The sequence below is a fragment of the Mauremys mutica genome, chromosome 4, assembly GCF_020497125.1.
Source record: "Mauremys mutica isolate MM-2020 ecotype Southern chromosome 4, ASM2049712v1, whole genome shotgun sequence".
NCBI classification, from domain to species: Eukaryota; Metazoa; Chordata; order Testudines; family Geoemydidae; genus Mauremys; species Mauremys mutica.
Window position 1 is genome coordinate 72,026,006 of NC_059075.1, and position 24,997 is coordinate 72,051,002.

The window sequence follows — 24,997 nt, forward strand, 5'->3', positions numbered from 1 at the left end:
TCTAGGGAGGTGGGGGCATCCTAGATTGTGCACCAAGCCAGTTAAACACCCGCCAACCCCATCCATGCCAGTCCCAATGGACACTAGCTCCGGGGTGCATGCACACAGCCTAAGGACCAGACAGCAGCCAAGGCGAGGGCACTGGGGGCCTGGAAATGGGTGACAGCCGCTGCCCTAAGCAGCTAACAGAAACACCCTCCCCCACCCCATGGCGCTTCTCTAACTCACTTCCGGTGTGTGCTGTTCCTTTCGCCCTTTACTGTCCCAGCTCTATAGTACTTCTGCCTCTACCAAGATGGCGGATCCCTCTTTCCTGTGCGGGGCGGAATGTGTCCCGGCGCGGCTCCCGCGGCCCGCAACGCCGGGGTTCCGGGCGGCGGGCCGCACCGGGCCAGGCCTAGCAGCAGCAGCGTCAGTGGTAGGCTGGGTGGCGAGAGCGATGGCGGCTCCTCTCGCCCTGCTGCTGAGCGTCAGCCTCGCCCTGGCACCGCCACTGGCTCAAGCCCGGAGCCTGCGTTTCGTTACCCTGGTGAGGGGCGACAGCCGGGGGGCTCGGCCCAGACAGGGAGCGCAGGGCGAGACCGCGCCCCGGGCGGGGGCGCCGGGGGGCGCCGCTGGGCAGAGGTGGGGAGGCCGGGGGCGCGCGGTGGCGGGGCGAGGTGGGGAGGCCGGGGGCGCGCGGGGGTGGGGTGGGGCGGGGGGTAGCGGGTTTGGGGCACTAGGCAATTCGAAGGTGTTTCCTCTTTCAGTTGTACCGCCACGGGGACCGCTCCCCAGTGAGGGCCTATCCTCGGGACCCCTATCAGGAGAGCACGTGGCCGCAGGGATTTGGGCAGCTCACCCAGGTGGGTACCCCGGGAAGCAGCATTGCATTCGGAGCTGTACCTCAGAGGTGTCTGCTTTCTCTCCCCCTAGGAAGGGGATTGCTGCCCTTTCCTAAGAGCGGGTGGGAGGTGCCGGGGAACCCACCCTTTCCCCTTTGGTAGCCATTTTATGGGGCCTTTGACAGCGGAGGTCTTTGCTGGGATTGACCCAGGATAGTGGCAAATCCTGTTTTTGATGCGTGCAGATTGGGATGCTGCAACAATGGGATCTGGGCCAGTCTCTCCGGAAGCGTTACCATGGATTCCTGAACGCCTCATACAATAGGCAGGAGGTCAGTGCAATGTACCTACCATGGGTCATCACCCCCTGTCCCTCTTCTGGGGTCACTTTATCTTTCTGTAAGGAGCAGCCTGGTGCTCAAGTTACCTGCACTGTCTTCAGGGCCCCTTATTGTTTCTCTTTGTCATGTTCATGCTGCTGTGCCTTCACTTATTAGGATACAGTGTGACTATATTAAATAGCATCTTCTGTAGAACCTGTCTCTGAAATTACTTGGGTTACTGTGAATATCAAAGGAGTGTAGTCCCGTAAGAGTGGAGGGAGGGTTAAGAAGGAATGATGGTTACATCTGGGCGTGATAAGATACTATACAAGAGGAGGCCTGAGGCTACTGCCACTTAAACAAAGGGAGGTAGAAAGGTTAATAAAGAGACCTACAAAAGCACCCATGACATCAGCTGGAATTTATCTGATCCCTTCCCTCTCTTGGGAAGACATCACAGAGAGTGAGCTGCAGTTGGGTGTATCTCTTTCATGTCCTCCTTTTGAAAAATTGAATCAGGAGGCCTCAGGCAAGTTATCTTATCTGATCAACAAGCAGTGGAACTCAGGCTCCAAAGGAAATGAACTCACAGCCACGTAAATAAATGCAGTTCCTCTGTCCAGCAGCCTTATTGCTTTTTGGTTCCCCACCCTAATTCTACCATGCTTTTGCAGTGGAGCAAAGTGTCGGAGAGCAGATATTCATGCAAGATTTTCTAGAACCTTGGGTTACAGAAATGGTGCATCTATCATCCTTAGCAGATTGTGCTTGGGTCTTCAAATATATCAACACCCCTCAGAATTTGTCAGTCAAAGTAAAGCTCTTTAGGAAGCAACTAAAGATCTAGTTTCCTTGAGAGAGCATCCTGTTGCAACCTAGCTGAGTAAGACTATGCCTGCTTTCTGGTTCTCTTCCATCATTGTTTCCTGCACTGAGGCAGCGACACCTTCCCTACTCTCAGCTCTTTATACTTTGTGGCAGATCTCCCAGTCTTAAAGGGCTAGTAGGATTGAAGAAAAAGCTATTATTAGTATGCATAAACTCTTCCCCATGAGATACCAGGACAAAGTCAACTCAGGGATAAGCAGAAGCAACACCATTATCAGAAAGTTAGACACCTACTCTGAAATTGGTCCATGAATTACAGATGGAATATAGCAATGGATACCACTGCCCCTGAATCAAGGAATGAAAGACTTGAGCCTATGGAAATTAAAGTACCAGTTTTAGCTAGTAGCTGATCCCCTCCATAGGACAGGGATGCAGCCTGTGTTTGCCTTGCCCAGTCCCAGGCAAGGCCAGTGACCAGCTCCAGGCACTGTCTAATAAGTTTACAGATACACACCATAATCTCTACCCAAGGTCTTCTTTTATTTCTGGCAGTAAAGCATTAAGGGTCTTGTGCCAAAGTAGCTGATTCTGTTTTCTTTGCAAGTTTGATGTTGCTACAGAAGTCTTTGCCTTAGTTTTTGAAAACTGGATAGTTCTGATTAGCTATTTGGGAAGTTCACTTGTTCAAAGTATGGAGGCTTTCATGAGGCATATACTATACATAGAGGTGAAATTTGGGGGTTCTAAGGGCGGGATGTGGGAAGTCCCCCAAAATACTTATTACTGTTCTTCTGACAGATTTGAGTCAGCTGGAGCAGGAAGAAGAGTTTCAAGATGGAGGGAGTATTATCTCAGGACTCCTGTGTCCTATTGCTGATACTGACTCACAGCTGTGTCAGGCCTTTTAATATTAATGTGGTAGTGGATTGCTAGCTGACTTCATCTGTTCAAGTGTATGCTGCTTCATTTCCCCTTTTTGGGCTCTCCAATAAATGCAGATTCATGTGGTTCAAGTAACACTCCCTCCTTTGGGTCTAGCTTATTAACAACAGTTAGCAGTTAAGTGTCAACTCAAATACATATCTTCCAGCTCTCCTCCCCAAGCTTTGAGGTTCCTTCCCACATTTCTCTCTCTCCTAAAGCTTTTCCCAGCTGAGGCTGCTGTTTCTCCTTTTTCCTGCAGCTGTCTGCTGCCTGGCTAATGCAGAGAGCACCCTCCTACTTCCTGATCCTGGTATCCTCTCATCAAGCTCCCTCTTATAGGAAGCACCAGCTCCGGGTTGCCCTTGTGACTGTTGGTCACTTGATTCAGCCACAGGCTAGAGCCCTATAAATGGGTGCTGGGACGTGAGCATATGCCCAAGGATAAGCAACTGGAGACAGTGCTATACATTGCTCTTTCTTTATCCCATGTTAAGATACTGCTTAGATGTTTCTTTAGAGCATACCTTGGAGTTCTTTCATCCTAGCTAATGGGAAAAGGTCTCTCTCTAGCCACGCCTCATGTCAGATGGGTGGAAATATTCAGAGTGAAGGCAGGGAGTAAATCCTGTGTTTTCCGAGAATAAGTTTTGAGGATATAGTTTGTATGCAAGATGCTCTATAAAGCAAAACTATATCACCATTCACAAGACTCTTGTTTTATCTGCTTCTTCTCTGATGTCCTGACTGCCAAGATATTTATCCCTGCATTCATAACCATTCATCTCAACTACTCCACCTATCACTGAAGCCTGCCCCATACCTCTCTTCCCCCCTCCAGTTGCTTCAGTACACAGATGCCAAGGTATCAAACTCTCACCACTTTGACTCTCCTTGAATCTCTGCAATTGCTCTTGCTCTTCTTCTGTATTGTCAAGTTTTCCTCCTGCCAAGCTCTGGAATGATAATGATCTTCTGCCCCGTTCCCTCTGAGAACCAAAAAGTACTTCATAGACATTAATAAATGAAACCTCTGCCACATCCACTATCCAGGTCCCTACTGTCATCATTTCACAGATGAAAAAGCAGACCAGAGAGGGGAAGATTCTTGTCACAGGTTACATAGCAAGTCAATGGCAGAGCTGAGGACTGAACCCTGTGCTGTAACTACATTTTCTCTTTTTACTGTCTCCTATCTATATCTCTGGCCTTGTCTCCTACCTACTTGCTACTTATATTATTCTGCCTGAGCTACTCCTTCACTTGTATTCTATCTCCCATCTCCATCCCACAGTGCCCATATGCCTTAATAGCCTGCCCTGTGATACGCACTCCCTCTTTCCCCACCACTGTTTGTGAAGTGCTTAAGCTGTAATGGCCTCAGCACACTCCATGTACTCTCTGCTGTGCCTAAAACTTATTGTCTTTGTGGTGCCTATATTCTGAGTCCCTTGGTCAGAGCCCAGGTATCCCCACTCCTGTGTACAATAGTGATATTCACAGAACAGGCTCTCTGTGCCCCTTGCAGATCTTCGTTCGCAGCACAGATTATGACCGGACGCTGATGAGTGCAGAGGCCAATCTGGCAGGACTGTACCCCCCACAAGGACAACAGGTGTTCAACCCCAATGTTTCCTGGCAGCCAATCCCTGTACACACTGTGCCTGACTCTGCGGAGAGGGTGAGTCATTTTCAAGGATAAATATTGGCAGCGCTGGCATGGTGTTCTCCTTATCGCCAAGAGCCTCCCTCTTCATTGTCCTCCCCCTTCAGTCCTCAGTTTACCCCATATCGCTCCTTAGCCTGGCCTTGCAGGGGATCCCCCTGCTTCTAGACCTGGAATTCTCCTTGTGTCCCTTGTTGATTTAGTTGTTAGATGCAGCGTCTCACTGGAAGGGAGACCCTTCCTCAGAGGGAGCTATTTAGACCCTGTTTAAGGGTGCAGTTCATCTGGGGGGGTGGGGTGTTTGTGGTGGGGAGGCAGTACAGTCACTGATGCTTGTCAGGAACTTCCCTGACCTAGCCTCTCCTTTTGTTTCTGCCCAGCTGCTGAAGTTTCCATTATCCCCTTGCCCGCGGTATGAGCAGCTACAGAATGAAACCCGGCAGTCGACAGAGTACATAAATAAAACCAGACAGAATTTGGTAAGTGAGAGTTTGTGAGAAAAGGTCTCCCTGAGCTGGAAGGAGATACCTTTATATGATTGTAGGTGCAGGGAGGGGTGGAAAACATCCACTCTGCAGAGTTGTGTGGTGGAAGACCAGAAGGTTTGAGTCTCTGCCTTGTCCCCTGCAGGAGTTCCTGGAGATGGTGGCAAATCAGACAGGGATCCGGGATGTGTCCCTGGAATCTGTCTGGAACGTGTATGACACACTTTTTTGTGAGGTAAGTTAGTCTGGGCATCCCCCCACAAAAGGAGGGACCTGGTGCTCAGCAGAGTGGGATTAGGGATTCACTAGACTGGAGACAATTGCATTGGTGAGAAAGAGATTTGCCTGTTGTACAGCAACCTTCCACTTCTCCCTCCACATAGTTAGCCCTAATCTTCAGATTTCGGAATAACAACTCTTCCCCGGCTCCAGAGGCACAATTTAGGAAATCTATCTGCTCCAGCACCATAGATCCTCTAGCTGCATATTTCAGATGTCATGCCAGAACTGAAAATTAACCTCTGACATTCTATCTCCTGAGAAAGGGGTGGTTGTCCCAAAATCTTTACTATTCTTTGGTTGTAATTAGTTTTTCAAGATGGAGGGAGTGTTAATCTAGTTATTTTAGCAAGGAAGAGGGAGTCAAGACTCCTGGGTACTATTCTTGATCTCCCCTAGCTCTCAGTTAACTTGGGCCAGTCACTTTCCTGCTCGGTGCCTCAGTTTCCCTATCTATAAACGGGAATAATACATTCCTACAATCTAGAGGACTGTTAGGTTTTATTCCTCATTGTTTGTAAAATGTGTTGAGCTCCTCTGACACAGGAAGGCCCTAAACAAGAGCAAAGTGGTGTAATTTTAGTAATTCCCAAACAAAAACTACATTAAAATGGAGTTAAAGCTGAAAGCACATATCCGTAATATAGGCTAAACATCAATGTTCCCTCTAATTTTTTCCATCCATGTGCAGATTGAATTTTGGTATATGCACCAATATCGAGGTAATGTGTGGGTATGCGTCACCAGTACAAACAAAAAACCAAGATAGATTTTTTTTAAAAGTTAATAGATATGGAAGAAAGAATATTAAAACAAGGGATAATTAACAAGGTGCACTGCTAGGGCTGCAGAGAGGGGAAAGTCACGTCTGTCTCTGGCTGCCACAGACAGCCCAGCTGGGTCTGGGAGTCCTGGGATGCCCCAAACTTAGTTTCCCCCCCTCCCCCCGACCCTTACCCACCTCACCTTCCACAACCTCTCTCCAGGAGGCACCGTATTAGTGGAGCCATGGCCAATTTTTGTGTAGCTAGACAATGTCTGAACTGAGATCATTGGGGACAAAAATGGTCCGACATAGGATGCTACATTTCTTAGGACTCATTTTAAATTACCTTTAAAATGTAAACTAATAGATTACCTTCAAATACTCAGAAAATCCATTTAGCACTCAGAGTATGGCCTTGTTAACACACAGACTTGTCGTGGTTTAACCAAATACTTGAGTATTCATCCAGTGCAAGTTTGTGTAGACAAGTCCTGGAAGCTCCACTTTTGGGGAGGATACCCTCTATTCTTCACACATACAAAATTGTCTAATCTCTGCTTTGAGTGCAAAACTCAGCTCTGCTAAGTATGGAGCCATGACTGACACCACCATAATATAAGTAGAATCAGTGCTTGAACACTGCTGATTAGTTAAAACCTTCCTAAGGGTTTGTCTACACTGGAAAATTATTCCAGAATAAAGTGGGGTATGAATTTAAAGTGGAATAGCTATTCCAGAATAACTCTGTGTAGACACCTTTAATCCAGAAAGTAGATTAAGTTTATTTAGAAAAAGGTACTCTTACTCTGGAATGAAAGTGCCGGCACATAGATTTATTCAGAAATAGCTATTCCATAATAACTATTCTTGAATAACTCCATGTGTAGACAAGCCCTTAGACTTCAAAATCCCTGGGGGTCCAAATATTGTAATTACCAAAAATGTCATTCTAAATCTTCCCTTGCCAGTACAGTAATTGATTTTGTGACTAGGCTGAATTTCACTCTTGTTCACTAACTACAAGAGTCTCCCCTCCCAGACTCAAGTATGTTCGCAGAGATTCCTTCTGGATAACTTACTGCATTTCTTTGGCTTATGCCATCCTTTTTTTCCTGTGGGCATGGCATCTGAAAAGCCCTGTAGCCCCTGGTAGTGGGAGGAACAAGCACTCCCTGGTTTCCAAAGCATCTCATAATCCAGTATCTTTCCTTGTAGGAATCTTGATTTAAGCAGCTCCTGCTAGTGAAATAGAAACTCCCCTGGAGGAAAGATCCAGGGAGTCCCTTTCCCTTTCCTGGAAGAAAGATCAGGGAGTCCCTTTCTTGGTCCCGCTCAAAGACCTTATGTAGCAGGGTCAGAGGCCCTGTTCGTTAACTGTCTGCTTAGACTTCTCACAGATTTACAGGGCTGAGAACTCAAAGAACAGCTCATTGGTTAGCAGAAGGAGAGTGGGCAGGCTCTGAGAAGGGAGAACTTTATTCCCATGGCACACAGGACAGGGCTGTACCCCAGGAAAGGAAGTTCTGCTTACTCAGAGAGAAGTGGTGGTGCTCACATCCTTACAGATAATGCTCTGGGGAATAGACCTTGCTGAGTGAAACTGGCATTTCCACTGCTGAGGCAGTAGATTCACTCCACCAGCTCAAACCAACAAATAACTCCAAGCAAAACCAGAACTTCCTAGCTGTGCTCTTGGTAAATGAATACAAAACAAACTACCCAGGCTGCTGACAGGTACCTGATCTGAATCATGTAGAATGACCCAGAGGGTGCTTGTCCTAGTCTCCCATGGAGTCTGATGGGACATGGCCTGGGAAATTGGCCTAACTGAGAGATGCCCCAAAAGTTGTGACCTTTCTGAGGAGATTACAGCTGCTTTCACCATAATTCATCCATTCCTCTGAGTACACTGGCTGTCTGCAAAGCAGACTCCTCTCCTGACTCCCCTTGTTCAGAGCATGGTTATTGGGGCTTCCATCTGAGCTGTATCTCAATATGACAATTACAGAGTGCTAGTATTCTGCTCTCTTCCTCAGTGCACAAGTGCCTGTGCTTCTGATGACTTCCCCTGTATGGATGTGCTTTGCCGATAGCAATAGCTTTCTTCCTGCTCTTTTGTCTTATGTCTTGATTTCTAGCTGTGTGGTCTCAGTGGGGCAGAATCATCTTCACACACAGCAGATGCCCCAGGATTATTGTCTCTGCAACTTGAGCTAACATCACTTTCTGGCTGTATTTTCAGAGAAATGTAGTTCCTAGTTTTTATTCTTACTATTCTTTGTGCTTCTTATGATGAAGTGGCAGAATGTCTTACAAACGTAGTTCTGCAGATGAGGGTGAGAGAGGAGACTGAGCCCAGATGAGGAAGGGAGTCATCCATGGTAACACAGTGAGCCCATGGCAGAATCTGGACTAGATCTCAGGTCTCCTGACTCTGAGCCCTGGGATCTGCACCCTGCCCACGCTGTCTCCCTTTGAATGAGTTCTCCTTTTGTCTTTTCAGCAAACACATAAGCTGCTACTGCCGCCATGGGTGACCCCAGATGTCATGACTCGGTTGAAGCAACTAAAAGACTTTGGCTTTGAATTCCTGTTTGGGATCCACCAGCAGACAGAGAAAGCTCGTCTGCAGGGTGGTGAGTGGGGAAGGGATGGCATCTCAGGTAAGAGTCTCATTCTATCCTAATGAGCTTTGGGATCTGACCAGCTATTCTCTTTCCTCAGGGGTCCTGCTGGCTCAGATAAGGAAAAATATGACCTCAGCAGCAAATGCGTCTGCACCCCAGCATCTGAAATTACTCGCCTACTCAGCAGTAAGTCTGCATTGGGGAGCTGCCCTCCCACTCTACCTGCCATGGGGTTTGGGCCTTGGTGGGGGCTCTGCCCCCTTCCATCCTCCAATGCAGTCCCTACATCCAGAATATGTCTCTACCCATAGCAGCATATGCTCTACAGCACCTGGCATCATCCCTTCTGCATCCGAGGAAGTGAATTCCCAGTCTAAAAATCCGGCATGTGGCTGACTCAGCAAGAGCAGGAGGACAGACTTGGGGTCACTGCCCCTTCTGATAGATGGGTTGTGCTACCCTGATGTCATGTTTCGGCCAATGATAGATGCAGACAATCATCTCCCTCTGTAGCAACCTGCTGAGTTAGACTGTCCAGCATCTCTCCCAGAACTGCAATAGAATGGGTTCCCTTGGGGTGTGTCTACACTGCAATAAAAAACCCATGACTGGCCTGGGTCAGCTGACTCAGGCTTGCAGGGCTTGGGCTGTGGAGCTATGAAATTGCAGACATCTAGGGTCAGAGAGCCCCAGCTCCTGCCCAAGCCCGGACGTCTACACTATAATTTTATAGCCCCAAGAGCCCAAGTCAGCTGGTCCAGGCCAGCTATGGGTGTTCTGTTATAATGTAGATGTACCTTCAGGGACTTGACCCCCTAGACTGGTGTAGCTTCCAGTTCTCTCTTGGGTTGCTACAGTTTGAGAACCATTTCTCTAGTGAGTTTTCCATAATCTATTTTCCCTTCTCTGGCATGGTCCTGGGTTTCTTCAATGAGCTGTCTCTTGCCCAGCACAGTTCCTGGTCCCCTGCTGAGCTCTCCTTTTGTGGATGTGGTCCCAGGCATTCTGTCCTACTTGTGAAGAGTGATTCACATTCTCTCCCTCTTCCTTAGCATGACACAACGCTTGTGGCACTGCAGATGGCTCTGAATGTCTACAATGGGAGGCAAGCACCATATGCCTCATGTCACATATTTGAGCTTTACCAAGATGACGACAGGTGAGGGCTACAGTAAGGGCATCTGCTGGGTTAAACATGTAGGCAAGACTCTAGCCTCAGGGCAGAGCCTCTTGTCCTTGCTCCCAAGGGGAGAATAACAGAAGGAAGATCTTAATACAGAACAATGGGAAAGGGCTAGCTCCCAGAGCTGCATGCTAAGTGGGTGATAGAGATATCTACAGGATGGCTGGAGAGGGCGATGGTCCTAGGCAAGTGGAAAATTGGAGAAGGAATATGTAATTACTGACTTCTCAGCACTCCATCTCGATTTGTGTGTCTGCTTTGTCCCCAGTAACTTTTCTGTGGAGATGTTTTTCCACAACGAGAGTGGGAGGGAGCCTTTTCCACTGACACTGCCTGGCTGTGAGCAGCGCTGCCCCTTGCTGGATTTCCTGCAGCTCACTGACCGGATCATTCCCCAGGATTGGGCGCGCGAATGCCAGGTAGCAAGCAATGTTCAGGACACAGGTGAGTGCCGGCTGGGCATTAGTGAGAGACAGTGATGATTGAATGTTACCAGACTGACTGCTCATTTTCTCCCTTGCAGAACTGATTGTGGCTCTGGCTGTCTGTGGATCCATCCTCTTCCTCCTCATTATCCTCCTCCTGACTGTCATTTTCCGCATACAGTCCCAGCCACCCGGCTACCGGCATGTTTCCAACGAGGGAGAAGAGCAGCCGTGACAATTGCTCTGACCCCTCCCCAGGGAGCAAGAGGGAGCAGTGCTGCCCCTGGGAGTGGTTGGGTTGGCCTTCAGTAACTGAGCATTCTTCTGCACAGAAGCTGGACTCTGATGTGACCAGCCTCTGGGTGCTCTTTAGCTCAGACATGACATTTGGAGGTGAAATCCCAGGGCCTCTGGAGCAGGATGGTCCAACTGCATGGAGGCAGTGGATTGCCCCCTTGAATCCAGTGTACTGTGTGGAATGCCTGCTTTTAATACATGACAACGCTGGGGCTCCCCTTCCACAGCCAGCTGCTCTTCAGGAATAATCTTTCTCCTTTTAATGGTTGTAATTTTACCAATTATCTTAGCAGCAGCAAAGAAGACTGGGAATCTCTGCCATCATCTGCTCAGTTGTTAATGGCCTTCTTCACTAAGGTCAGAATGATTTGATTTCAGTGTGATTCCCAATCTGCTTTGAGCACTTTGTCTTGAGCCATTGGGCTGATTACTGTGTGAAGGCTGGACCTGGACCAGAAGCCCCAACTCACACCCACTGGGTAGAGGCTGAATCCTCATCTGGTTTCCAAGAAGATGGAGCTGCTGGAGATCACTGGCTTTACAGATGAGGTTGTGAGGTCCCTTGTCTTTGCTACTTAAGTACTGCTGGCACCTGGGCACTCCTCCTTCGTCGCCCTCCACGCCCCCCAATTCAGTTCTGAGGAAAAACTGCAGGGGTAGGTTGGAGAAGTTCCAGGTATCAATGGACTTTGCCACATGGATTAGCCCATATCATACCCAATTCCTGATCCTTCAGAGTTACCATGTACCTAGGCTGTTGTGCAAAGGAGAAAGTACCCTGCCTGCTCCCTGAGCTTTAATTGCATTCATAATCCTAATTTGCAGAGCTACAATCGGTGGGTGTGGTTATGAAATTGTGGAGTTCTCTCTAAAGTTACAGCCTTTTGTTTTGACCTCCCCTGGCTGTGAATGCCACAGGCTGCCTCTGGCTACACTGTACCACACCATGGGTGCAGATGTTGACTGTGGGCCAAACAAATGTGCATGGCAGGCAGAAAATTTTACACTGCAATTAAAGACCATGTAGCAGAACTGTTTACTCCAAAACTGGGACAGGTGCCAATCTTGCTAGTTTTTTTCCCCCCATATTGGTGTCATTTAAAAAACATGCTCAGCTTAATAGGTGGAACATGCAAGTAACTGTGGGTCACTATGCATCTGTCAGGGTGAATCACTTGGATCTTGTAGATGAGTCACTAAAGGTGACTCTTTCCTTAGGCCAACTGTGTGGAGGCTGCAGGGATCTCCCTGCAGACTACAGCAGGTGTTGAGAATATTAATGGCTAGCAGTCATCATCTTCTGCCCTCCACTACAGTTTCTGGTGAAGAGTGAGGGCGCAGCAGACACCAGAGGCTCTGGCTCCTCATAGGGTGATGCTGCACATTCACTTCCCAGTTTTAGTTCCTTTTCTGGTCCAGTTCCCTTCCTGGCAGTGGAGGCTACTAGCAGGCTTCCTTTTCTTTCCCTCTACTTTACAGGCTGCTACCAGCATGGAAACTCTAATGCAGCAGATCCAGCCTGCTGCTCTCAGCAACTGCCTTACCTGTTTCTCACTTGAAGATACAACTTAGTTCTTCTAAAGGGCAAAACAGTCACAAAGAACAAGCAGCTGTTCATGAGAACAGGACTGAAGGAGAAAGATGCATGGACGTGCCGTCACAGGGGCCAGTGTAGCAGAAGGGGCTATTTCTAAAGGCAGCAAATTTTGCACACATGGAGGAAAGGCTTCTATAGTGATTTAGACTTTGACTCAATGAGTTTCTGTAATTCTGTTCCATTACCTCTTGCCTTTTCTTCATTAAAATCAAATTGAGACTGAGCTCCTGCTGCTACTCCTGCTGTGTGGACTCATAGAGGCCTAGGCCTGTTAGGTTCTGCATTTAATGTGGAAGCTATTGCAACATTCACCTTTTCACAGGACAAAAATGGAGCAGGAGAAGCAACATGAAGAGAGGGAGAAATCCTGCTATGAACAACCCCAACCAAAGCAGGGGAAGAGCAGAGGTCATTTTCATATGTTTTATGATTCTCTTCATATTATTTTTGTCTCCTGCTACTCTGCAAAAAGCAGATACTTCAGTTTGTAAGTGGATTCATCTAATTTCACAAGAGCCTTTTGTAGGAGCAACATTAGCACATATGCCCCCCAGCAGTCTACTAGCCGTCAACTCCTGCTGGGGTGGGCTTAAGAGCCCCTCAGAACAACAGGCCATTCATCAAACCCCCTGAGGTGGCAACTCTCCCAATGAAGCAAGCCTGTTTTGTACAAAACTTTATTAACACTTGAATATTATAAACACCATGAAATTAACAAAGCCTTCCCGTGGGGCCTGAGCCCTAGCCCGAGCCAGAAGCCTTGGGGAGGGCAGATACTCCACCTATGCCCCAGGCAGCATTGTAAACAAGCTAACTTTCAAACATAAAAACTTGTAGGTTAACAGCAGCCCTGAGATATAGCTATATGAGAAGGGGGGTGGGGAAGACCTCAGGTTCCACTTTGGGAACACCTATCCCCACATTTTGGGGTACAAGACTGAAAACATGGCTGGCTAGTGCACTGCATGAGAGAGACTAACGCTCTGAAGATATAAACTACAGCATCAGCAGAGGCCCAGCTCAGCCCTAGCTGCTCCCACATTAATTATCTGTGTCAGGAATATGAGGTCAAAGAACAAGAATCACACACAAGCATAATGCTGCTTTTTGTGGTTCCATCAAATGGATGCCAGCACAGGCCATGCTGACATTCAGGCTCCCATAGTGCTTGATAAAATGTGTCACCCACACAGGAGGAGGAGCTGAGCAATGACACTACCCTCTAGAGGGGAAAGCAGAGAGTACAAGCAGCAACTTCCTACCCAGCAAGGAAGGACAAAGCAGAAGGCTGGGTTCCCCTCAGGGTAGATGTTGCCCACTGTGCCAGAGCTGGCTTTGTCTAGCATGATCTAGACAGTCTGGAGGTATCTGCTCAATCCTCCAGATCCTTCCGCTTCCTGCCCTGTGATTTAGGATCTTTGCCCTTTGTTTTAGTCCCCTCCAGTTCCAGAGCAAGCAGCTTCGTTTTGAGTTTGCTTGCCCTTGGGTTTGACTGCTTCTGCAGCCCATGCCTGGACAAGCTCCTGCTTCCCATTCCCTGCTCTGTCATAGCTTTCAAGAGATGCTCCTGTTTCTTGGTCACCATCTCTTCCCAGCTCCAGATCAGGATGTTAAAGCCTATGGGGAAAAAATTCAACACTCAGAAATTCTGCAGCAGACATAGTTTCTAATGGGGGAATCACTGTCTATACCAATTAAATACAACATTCAGCTACTGCTCAAAAAAGAAAGTATTTTTCTAGCCATGTCCCGTCACTAAGGATTGTGTAAACCAGTAGACTGACCCCTTTCACATAGCAAGCCTCTGAGTGTGACCCCCTTATAAATTAAAAACACACATATTTAACACCATTATAAATGCTGGATGCAAAATGGGGCTTGGGATGGAGGCTGACAGCTTGCAACACCCCATGTAATAACCTCCCGACCCCCTCAGGGGTCCTGACCCCCAGTTTGAGAATCCCTGGTGTAAACCATTTCTTCCTGACATTGCCTCCACATAGTCCTTTTGTAGGAATCATGTACCTTTTAGCCATATGGTCATGGAAACTTTTTGAGCAATAACTGGCAATTAAGGGGCATGATCAATTAATTCTCTTGCCCCACAATTTCCGTGGAAAGAAAAGTTCTACCAAAGATTCTGCAATCAGATCAAATCAGACCTCAATATGGCCAGCTTCCCCAGATCCTAGGGGGCCCAAGAACGGCAGGGCCTCTTTGGATATAAAGCATGTACATGTGCAATAACCCAAAAGAAGTCAGGCAAAGGCCAGTGAGACCAGCAGTAGAGGGCAAAGGGCAGGGACTTCTTTCATCTCGCTTCTTGCAGCATTGCCATACAGCAGATAGATGGCAGCAGCACCCTCTCCAAGGGAGGCTGCTTTCCCTTGAAGTTAATTGCCACGCTGCACATTTTAGTGGATGTTTTCAAAATGCTTTACAAACCATGGATTAATCCTGGGGACACTAGAGTTTGGAGGTAAGAGGATAGGGTATTAACTTATTTTACAGAGAAGAAAACTCAGTCTCAGGGAGTATCAATGACAGAACTAGGTTTAGAACTCATGAGTACATCACTTTCAGCATATGTCTGTCTGGAGAAGCCAGTCTACCCTTTTCTGAGACCAGAACCCATGCTGTCCAGCTGCCCCAATAATAAAAATAAGCACAGAGAGCCAGAAGCCTACTTACCCATACCAGAAGCCAGTGTATCTCCCATAGGGTTAAACTTATTGAGCTGCAAATGTAAACATATTGACAAACTATCAGCTTCAATGCTTATGTAACACCATCAGACAATTTGGGAACTAGAACATTCCCTAAAGTACACTACAAAAAGGCCCACAACTGAACATGGAACTGTTCTGCGAAGATCAGCTGCCCTTGGCTGGCATGACCCTACACCCCCACTGCTAAGAGCTGCAGGTGTCAGGGGGCTGGCCAGCATGGCTTTACAACCCCTCTCTGCTGCATGTTGGGAGTGAGCAGGCTGGATCCTCTTCTCATGTTGGTGTAAATCAGGGGTAACTCCACTGAAATCAATGGAGTAAGCAGTGTAACACTGCTATAAAAATGAGGAGAATCAGGTCCAGTCTTCCTGCTCTGCTCAGCTTCTCCTCAGTCTGATCCTGTAGGGGAGTCAGCCCTGTGGGAGCTCAGTGTGCTACTGTACCTGGGATGTCACTTTCTGCTCAGAAGCTGCTGGTGGGTGGGACGTGACGTGAGAGCTGGCATCATGCTAACATAAGTTACTTCCTCCCTGGGGCGTGATTGTATTTCACAGCGACTCCTATGCACATGGCCAGGAAAGGACCAACTAACAGATGGAGAAGCAGCAACCCAGGTGACTCCCTCACATGCCCAACCCTGGATTCACTCTCAGGAGACTTCCCCCCCCCAAGAAGCTGTTCACACATATTAGTTGTCACAGCCAACCTCTCTGAGGCACTCTTTCCCATGGCCAGTATACAGACTGTTCCCTGCACAGCACCCTGCCAGGATGCCTCCTCCAGTATGAGTGTGAGCCTGTGTTAGGAGATTTTGGGTCTTGTTCCTATTGTGTGATCTCCCTGATACTCAGGTCTTGGCTACAGTTAAGGGCACAGGGGCCCTTTCAACTCCAGCGCCCAAGCTCACCGAGATAATGCCAGATGCATTCGGGTCGTGGAGCTGGCACACCATCTTCCCAGTGTTTCCATCAAATATATCAACAGTTCGCAGTTCATCCACTGTGTATCCTGGGAACTTAGGGTCTGGGTAGCGACCAGCCACAATGAGGTCATAACGAGGGTGCCATGTCGCCTAGACATAAAGCAGATGGACAGTGGTAAACAACTCCAGAGGAACACAGCTAAAGACTGATATGAATCAGAAAGAGCTGTGACTCCAGGAGTGTGAGCTTTCCTACAGCAGTGCCCTATACTGAAAAGAAATTGTACCAAAGCTTTTTCCAACTTGCTACTGGCATCTGCTGTGATATCAGACTGCGCTTTCCTACCTCACCTTGATAGGTGTGAGGTGCTGGAACTGCCGATGCGGATGTGGGATCAGATGCTGTGGTTTGGTCCAATCTGAAGAGGAATAGACTCGGATCTCACTATGCTGGTCTGTGGTCAGGAGTTTAGCACCATCCGTTGGGCTGAAATAAGCTGGGAAAAGGGCAATAAAGCATACAGAAGATCACAATCCTGTGGCCATAGACAAAGAAGAGGTAAACAACACATGCCCCTAATTTGTAAGCGCGTTACAACTTCCTAAATAGTTATTTTAAAAGAGCCACGTGCCCCAAGGAACAAGACTCTGTCCCTCTCTAGCCCCTTTTTTCCAAGGAACTCAAAGATCTTTACAAATATTAAACTGAAGTTTACAATCCCTGGATGCCAGGGAAGTATCATCATCCCCATTATACAGATGGGGAAAAAAGTCAGTGAATGGGCAAGGAACTCACTCAAAGTCACATAGTAAGCCAGTGAAAGAACTGGAAACAGAACACAGCAGACACCATCCCTCCAATGTTGGGAGCAGAACCAAAGGAATCTTGATTCCTAGTCCCTGTTTTTACCAAAGGAACTTCAGCACAAAATGATCAGGAGTATCTGCCCCAACAAATTCCACACACTATCCCCAGCAAACTTCCGTGTTTTCACATTAAGCTCTCAAGGGCAGCTCCCCAGGAATTGCAGAGGATTGAGCCACTGAGAACAGACATTTTATTAAACAGGACGACAGTACATTTAAGTTATGTTAGAGTGGATTGAGAGAAGACCCATGAGAATATTTAAAGATTAGAAACCATACCTTGTAGTGATATACTCAAGGACCTCAATCAGTTTATCTTAAAGAGAAGATTAAACCGTGACTTTATTACAGTCTATAAGTACCTACACGGGGAACAAATATTTGATAATGGGCTCTTCAATCTAGCAGAGAAAGGCATAACCCAATCCAATGGCTGGAAGCTAGACAAATTCAGACTGGAAATAAGGCATACATTTTTTTACAGTGAGGATAATTAACCATTGGAACAAATTTACCAAGGGTCATGGTAGATTCGCCATCATTGGCAATTTTTAAATCACAACTGGATGTTTTTTTCAAAAAACTCTGCTCCAGGAATTATTTTGGGGAAGTTCTAATGGCCTGTGTTAGACAAGGTCAGACTAGATCAGAGGTTGGGCAAACTATGGCCCGTGGGCCACATCCGGCCCACGGGACCATCCTGCCTGGCCCCTGAGCTCCCGGCCAGGGAGGCTAGCCCCCGGCCCCTCCACTGCTCTCCCCCCTCCCCCACAGCCACGCTGCCATGCAGGGAGCACTCTGGCCTGCCACTCCTGCCAGGTTGTGCAGCTTACGCCCACCAACCTCCAAGGCTTTCCAATAAGCCAGTCCTGCCGCTCTGAGCGGCAAGGTAAGGGGGCAGGGAGCAGTGCGGTTGGATAAGGGGGAGTTCTGGGGGGCAGTTAGGGGACAGGGAGTGGTTGGATAGGGGGTGGGGTCCCCAGGATGCGGTTAGGGGCGGGAGGGGTCCCGGGGGGAAGTCAGGGGACAGGGAGCAGTTGGATGGGGTGGAGGTTCGGGGGGGGGCGGTCAGGGGATGGGGAATGGGGGGGTTGGATAGGCGTGGGAGACACAGGGGGCCTGTCAGGAGGCAGGCGTGTGGATAGGGGTTGGGGCAGTCGGGGGACAGGAGCAGGGGGGAGGGGTTGGATAGGGGGTGATCCCAGAAGGGCGCGGTCAGGGGACAAGGAGCAGGCGGGGTTGGAAGTGGGAGGGGGCGGATAGGGGGTGGGGGCCAGGCTGTTTGGGGAGGCACAGCCTTCCCTACCAGCCCTCCATACCGTTTCACAACCCCCATGTGGCCCTCGGGCCAAAAAGTTTGCCTACCCTGGACTAGATGATCACAATGGTCCCTTCTGGCCTTGAAATCTTTAAGTATCCCTCTATCATCAGCAATAGTTCAGGATGAATTAGCCAGAAGCCAATGAGAAGGTGTTAAGGGTGACACCAACACTTTCGTACAGGACTTTCAGATAAAGTTTATGTTCAGGGTTTGAATTTAAAAACTGAACAATTTTAAACTGTTCAAACTCAGGCTTGCTCCAAAATGATTTCATTTTTTAATAGACACTCACTGAAGGATATGAAAGAAACAGGATTGATACACATTTGTGTGAGGGAAAGTGGGGCACAGAAACCCCCTGATGGACACAGGTCAAAAAAGACCAAAAGGGACAGACAGAAACACAGAATAGATGGGTAGATTGGTGGGCACAGAGCAGAGAGAGAGTCCTACCTTACTGACCTACCAGCATTGACAGGTTTGTCATGAGGCAGCACATGAAGGAAACTTGACTTGTCTTTGATGTTTCTCAGGTCCCAGATTTTGACTGTCTGGTCCACAGAAGCTGTAGCCAGGAGCCAATCACAGCGCGAGTTAAACTCCACATGAGTCACTTTCTTCTTATGTAATTTCAGCTTCCAAATCTGCAGTGGAGGGAAACAAGGTGAGATGTGTGCGACAGCTACACAGCAAGCAGGTGCAATCCATGCCACATGAAGAACTTTCCAGCACTGCTCTGGTACAGAGAGCCTGAGAGATTTAGACAGTGGAGCTCTGACTACTCCTTAACTTGCATACTGTACCGCCCCACTTATCCAAAGGTTTTGGGGCAGGTAGTAGAGCTTGTTAGCACTGCAAGCCTTGACCCTAAAGCATGGTGCAGGTGCAGTCTGGCTACAGCCAGTACTGCAAACCCCACAGCAGGGAGATCAGACTCATCTATATGAGGCTGCATTTGCAGTTTCTGACATACCCCAAACTTCAGAAAGCCTTAGACAAGGTCCCTCACTAAAGGTTCTTAAACAAAGTAAGCTGTCATGGGATAAGAGGGCAGGGTCCTCTCATGGATCAGTGACTGGTTAAAAGATAGGAAACAAGGGTAGGAATAAATGGTCAGTTTTCAGAATGGAGAGAGATAAATAGTGGTATCTCCCAGGGGTCTGTACTGGGACCAGTGCTCTTCACCATATTCATAAATTATCTGGAAAAAGAGGTAAACAATGATGTGGCAAAATTAGCAGATGATGCAAAATTATTCAAGATCGTTAAATCCAAAGCAAACTGTGAAGAGCTACAAAGGGATCTCACAAAACTGGGTGACTGAGCAACAAAATGGCAGATGAAAGTCAATGTTGATAAATGCAAAATAATGCACATTGAAAACATAATCCCAACTATACATACAAAACAATGGGCTCTAAATTAGCTGTTACTACTCAAGAAAGATCTTGGAATCATTGTGGATAGTTCTCTAAAAACATCCATTCAATATGTAGCAGCAGTCAAAAAAGTTAACAGATTGTTGGGAATCATTAAGAAAGGGATAGGTAATAAGACAGAAAATATATTGCCTCTATATAAATCCATGGTATGCCCATGTCTTGAATACTGTGTGCAGATCTGCTCACCCCATCTCAAAAAAGATATATTGGAATTGGAAAAGGTACAAAAAAGGGCAATAAAAATGATTAGGGGTATGGAACAGCTTCCATATGAGGAGAGATTAATAACACTGGGACTTTTCAGCTTGGAAAAGAGACGACTAAGGGGGGAAATGATAGAGGTCTATAAAATCATGGCTGGTGTGGAGAAAGTAAATAAGGAAGTGTTATTTACTCCATCTCATAACACAAGAACTAGGGGTCACCAAATGAAATTAATAGGCAGCAGATTTAAAACAAACAAAAGGAAGTATTTCTTCACACAATGCACTGTCAACCTGTGGAACTGTTTGCCAGCAGATGTTGTGAAGGCCAAGACTATAACAGGGTTCAAAAAATAACTAGATACATTCATGGAGGACAGGTCCATTGATGGCTATTAGCCAGGATGGTCAGGGATGCAAACCATGCTCTGAAGTGTCCTTAGCTCTATTTGCCAGAAGCTGGGAAGAGGTGACAGAGGATGGATCACTTGATAATGACCTGTTATGTTCATTCCCTCTGAAGCACGTGGCATTGGCCACTGTTGGAAGACAGGATACTGGGCTAGATGGGCCATTAGTCTGACCCCTCTCTCTTTGAGACAGTTGCTAAGGCCCAAGATCTTCTCCTGGTCCCTTTGCCAGTTTCACCACAGAAAGGTTTCCAGTGTGGGGACATTACTGGGGTTGGAGATTAATCTACTCCCAAGGAATTTATTAGGCATGTAACAAGGCACTCGGCCTTGAGGGTATAAACACAGGGCAGCTCTTACAGTCCTTGGGGCCTTTAATACTGAGAGCTGTAGTTGCAGGGCACATGACTAGGAGCAAACATGTGACCTACAGGAAGACAGGTATGAGGCTTCCTGCCTCTTGGTCAGGGACAGCAGACAGAAAAGACCAGAGGTCAGAGAAGCCCAAGTGTGAGTTTCTCCATAGTAGCCAGGAAAGGGCTACCTAGGGAGGAAGGATGTGTCCCTCCCAATAGCAGAAGGTAGGCAAGGTCTCCATTACAGAAAATATTGTATTATGAACATTTTTGCATCTTCTGTGTATTAATAACATGTCCTGAAGAAAGGGCAAAAATCTAAACTCGAGTATTTGGGCTTTATTTGGAGTGCCCCAGCTAGTGACTTGGCCCAGTGATTAACATGGCCCCCCTGCCTACAGCTCCTGGGGTGGGAATTGCCCTGCACTGTTACCCCGAGGGCAATACAAGTGATGACTTAGGATTGATTATAATAAAGCAGCAGCAAAAAGGTGGCTCTTGATAGGGCCCACTTTTTAAGAAATTCCAGGCCCACCCTCTCCTAGGCAGCTCTCTTTTCTGTTTCCGGTCCTGGTGCTAACACTCTCCCCCCTTGGGCAGGATGGAAATGGTGCAGTTTCTGTTCTTCTCCTGGCCTTTGCTGAGGTTGGGATTTGGAGTTGGGAATGCCAAGGACTTTGATCCAGCTTGTGACTAGCCCTGGGAAGGAAGTGGTTCTGTCAGATCACACCCCCATGAAACTCCCATTTTTCCAAAGAGGTTTCTGGAATGTGTTCATTGCTAGAGGAAATTGACACCTTCAGGCTGTCACAAATTCTGCTCTCCTGAGTAATCAGACACTTTCAATGCAGGCAGATCCCATGATGTGGTCCTTAACTTGGAATCACTCTTTGAGCGATTACTGGTGTGCTCTCCCCATCATGGGAGGAAGGACAGGCAGTTTCTAGTGCAATGCAGAAGGGGCAGGGAGCACCATCTGGCAGATACTGGGTGGACTCATATCCCTTGAGGTTCAGGATGCATGCTCCTCTTTCTAGGGACCCTCTCCCAAGACAGACATGGGCAAAGAACAAACAAACTATCAGGTCCCTGGAAAGGGGAGAGTGCGAGGCAGGAAAGATGAGAGGAGCCATACAAACCTCTTCACCACTAGTGCTGAGCAGGACCACATTACCCACGTTATCACCTGTCACCACGGTCCGGCGGCTTGCAGACACATCAACACTGCAGTACCAGAAACTAGAAGAAAAGATACATAGATCAGCACCAATTCCTGCAGACAGGTATTGGGAGGGGAACCCCTTAGTACAGCCTGTCCCTGCCTCTACAGAGAGGGACTGCAACTGACTCAGAACTGGGTCTCCCATGTGGTGGAGTGGGACTTCAACCATCAGTCCAGGGGCAGAATCCACCAAGGTAGCTTTGGGTTGGTGACTGATGTGACATCACTTCCGAGTTATTTGCCAAGTAAGCTTTAGATAGCGGGAACATGCTGGGGCAGTAGGACATAGCTGAGGCTGAGTGGCCACTTCCCACCTGCATACAGAGACAGCTTGGGAAAGATCAGGACCACACCTGAGACTTTTACACAATGTGCGGAAATTGATTTAAAATGAGCTTTCCCCACACGGGTGAAGAAGCTGCAGGGAGTTGCTACAGACTCTGGATTGGAAAATTTCAGGTCTAAAGCTCCCCCAGTAGACCACTCCAGGAACTAAATCAAACCCAGGCTTTTGGTGGCATAGTGCCCCAACCCAGACTATACTGAGCGAGGAGAAGGGTGAATTCTCTGACATGCAAGGATTTATTTGCAAAGCTTTGCCCTACAGGGGATTTTCACACTGGAATTCAAAGCCCTGGAGTCAGGGTGGCAAGCCTGAAAACCCACCCCCCACCTCCAAAGGGGTAGCAGAGTTATCACAATAGGATTACATATGTTTCTGCATAAATGTTATTTGGTTTAACCTGCCCTATAAGCTTAGCCCAGCTCATGTCAGACAGGAGAACACTGGCCTGACCATCTAGCACCTTGCTCTTCTCCTCACCTGCACCCTTTTAAAGGAAAAGTACACGCCCAGTGCTGCTGCTGTCCAAAAGATGCCAAAAACTATATTACCCATCATGCACTGGAACAGCAGGAGTCTAATTTTCCTGAGCTTGCCAAACCCTTGGAGCAGAACCACATGCCTGCCTCTGTATCACACAAAACTGAGCTCACTGACAGCCCCAGCAAATAGTCTGTCCTAGTCCTAGCAAAGAAAGGTGACATCAAAGAGAAGAAGAGAGACTACAGTATAAATAGCATGGAGCAGAGGCACAACCCTGCCTGCCCCTCCTCACCAAACATCATGGTACTCATGGCCACAGCCTGGGGTGCGAGAGATCACCTGCGCCGCTTTGCCTTCCAGATGCTGCAGACTAAGGGTGCCATCCCCTGATGCCACATAAAGCTTCACTGCCTCAAATGGGCTGAACTTCATGCCTCCAAGGGAGTCTCCTGGCCCTTTCTGGAACACACAGACAAAGGGAAGGGGCACCAATGTTATTGGGGAAGGGAGGGACATGGCAGAATGCCGACCACCTGGAAGTGAACCCCTCACTCCATAGCTGAGATACACCAAGTTCATGGAGTCTGTTTCCCAACAAGAGTGGCACTAAAGAGTCACATTTTATCTAGTCTGTTATTAAATTAAGGCTATGTCTACACTACCACAGTAAGTTGACTTAAATTAGCTGGAGTTGATATAGCTTAGGTCAACTTACTGCAGTGTCTACACCATGCTGGGTCGACGGGAGATGCTCTCCCGTAGACTTATCTTACTCTTCTTGTTTCCGGTGAAGTACTGGAGTCGACCGGAGAACGCTCTGCTGTCGATTTAGCAGGTCTTCACTAGACCCACTAAATCAACCCCCGGTGCATTGATCACAGCAGCGTCAATCCCGCGATAGTGTAGAGACAGCCTGAGAATACAAATGTTTTGGGCTTGCAGGTTCTACCATCTGTCTTCCCAAACAAAGCAAAGTCCCCTCCAGCAGCACAGTTTTCTCTAGCTCAGACTACGGGATGTGACTGTGGTAACCACAACCTGAACCATCGCCAGGCCTGGAAGGGCAAGAACACAAGCAACATTCCATGCAGAAACATACAAAACCCCAAACACAACCTGCACCACATTCTTCCTGTAGGGTCTTCCTCCATAGAGTCCCTGCAGCGACTTCCAGTGTGTCATGTTTGGTCTTTCCCAAGCTGCCAGCAGGCAGGAAGAGAGCTGTGCAGGGAGAAATCCCCACTGCTGATTGCATGGCAAGGGAGGCAAAGGAATCCTATCCCAGGAACCATCCCCAGCCTGTTTCTACTGAGCCAACAGGTGGAATCCTCACACACCAACAGAGAGCGAAAAGAGATGGGGCTAACCGGGAGACACAAAACCCTCTGATAGGCAGTGCATTTCACCTGCTTCCCACAAAGTCACCATGTACCAAGACCTCATCCTCAATACTGACTTTCAAGAAGCCCCTGAAAAAAACAAGACCCCTCCATAGACCCTGACCTAACCAATGGAAACTGGATTGACCTCCCCTTCAGACCTAGTCGTCTTCATCTTGATCAGTAGCAAATATTACAGGAACATTGAGGCTCTCCCACCTCAAGGACAGAGCATGTCTTTTCCTCCAGGCCCCTGCTGTTCCAGGGAGTCACCTGAATGCTAAACCTGGATCTCCAGCATGGCTGCAATGAACTATCCCAATGGACCTCTCCAGTTTGGTTTCGCCCTCTTCCCCAGGAAGGACTGCAGCTGGAGTAGACACTTGGGAAACATGCTACTGGCAGGAGGCAGGCAGGGAAAGAAACAGAGGGCAAAGTGGAACTGGCATGCTGATGCTACAGGCTCATTCCTAGGACTATTCTCTGACTTTCTAAGCCAACAGGGCTTGCAGGAGTACTGCAGGAACTCCTTAGATGGCTCTACAGAGACCCTGTGGCTAGTGAGAACAGCCCAGCCAACAGCTCAGAGGTTAAAAGGTCACCATGACACCGAGCCATGTAAAGGCACAAAATTGAGGAATTCTGTTGGTGCCCTTCAAAACTAACAGGAAGGAGTAAAAATGGAAGAAGAGTCCCTCCTTTGGGGCAACCAAAAAGTCAGTATTCTTTCCCCTCCTCCTACACCCTTAATAGGAAAAATAAGAGAGACAGGCTTTCGGAAGACACAGATTCTGGAATTGAGAGGAGGTGGACGTGGAGGGGAGCAGAGACGCAGCTCTCATGTTTCAGAAACAAGTAAAGCTCCCCCTCCCTGTGCTGCCACTGCCAGCAGGAGGCAAAAGCCCACAAAATTGCTGTGTTTCTTACTCCCAGTCCTCGGTGCTGGTGAAGACCCGGAGTGTATTGCCAGTAAAATCCTGCAGGGTGGTAGTGCCAGCAATTGATGATGTGTACAGCTGACTAGGATTAAAAGGGTTAAACTTCATTCCTGTGATGGCCCCTCCAGCTCCCATCTACAATGAAGGGGATGAACAAA

At 48.0% G+C, this 24,997-nt stretch overlaps 3 protein-coding genes across 18 annotated transcripts in view; 1 reads left to right on the forward strand and 2 right to left on the reverse strand.

Moving 5' to 3' along the window:
- The window catches only part of NR1H3 (nuclear receptor subfamily 1 group H member 3), a 58,593-nt gene extending 57,528 nt beyond the window's left edge, over nt 1-1,065 (reverse strand). For 5 of the 6 annotated variants that reach the window (XM_045012920.1, XM_045012924.1, XM_045012918.1 and 2 more), the window contains exon 1: nt 886-1,065. The gene's annotated coding sequence lies outside the window, so the exon portion shown is untranslated. Of the gene's footprint in view, nt 1-228; nt 314-885 lie in introns of all 6 variants that reach the window. The other variant, XM_045012915.1, reaches the window with a different exon arrangement.
- ACP2 (acid phosphatase 2, lysosomal) lies at nt 281-12,673 on the forward strand. Of its 2 annotated transcripts, none has more exons than XM_045012903.1 (11): nt 281-529; nt 750-845; nt 1,070-1,156; nt 4,428-4,580; nt 4,946-5,044; nt 5,196-5,285; nt 8,599-8,731; nt 8,820-8,908; nt 9,775-9,881; nt 10,174-10,349; nt 10,429-12,673. In XM_045012903.1, the coding sequence occupies exons 1-11, from the start codon at nt 296-298 to the stop codon at nt 10,563-10,565; spliced, it is 1,401 nt and encodes a 466-aa protein (XP_044868838.1). In that variant the 5' UTR covers nt 281-295; the 3' UTR covers nt 10,566-12,673. The 2 variants fall into 2 exon arrangements, with proteins under 2 accessions (XP_044868838.1, XP_044868839.1); XM_045012904.1 differs by having other exon boundaries at nt 281-418.
- A 238-nt stretch (nt 12,674-12,911) lies between these two features.
- DDB2 (damage specific DNA binding protein 2) overlaps nt 12,912-24,997 on the reverse strand; it is a 33,545-nt gene continuing 21,459 nt past the window's right edge. For 9 of the 10 annotated variants that reach the window (XM_045012900.1, XM_045012899.1, XM_045012898.1 and 6 more), the window contains exons 5-11: nt 22,815-22,981; nt 21,614-21,713; nt 18,530-18,707; nt 16,227-16,372; nt 15,861-16,025; nt 14,916-14,961; nt 12,912-13,841 (exon numbers count right to left, since the gene is read on the reverse strand). In XM_045012900.1, coding sequence (XP_044868835.1) covers nt 13,597-13,841; nt 14,916-14,961; nt 15,861-16,025; nt 16,227-16,372; nt 18,530-18,707; nt 21,614-21,713; nt 22,815-22,981 — 1,047 coding nt within the window. In that variant the 3' untranslated portion in view covers nt 12,912-13,596. Of the gene's footprint in view, nt 13,842-14,915; nt 14,962-15,860; nt 16,026-16,226; nt 16,373-18,529; nt 18,708-21,613; nt 21,714-22,814; nt 22,982-24,828; nt 24,975-24,997 lie in introns of all 10 variants that reach the window. The other variant, XM_045012893.1, reaches the window with a different exon arrangement.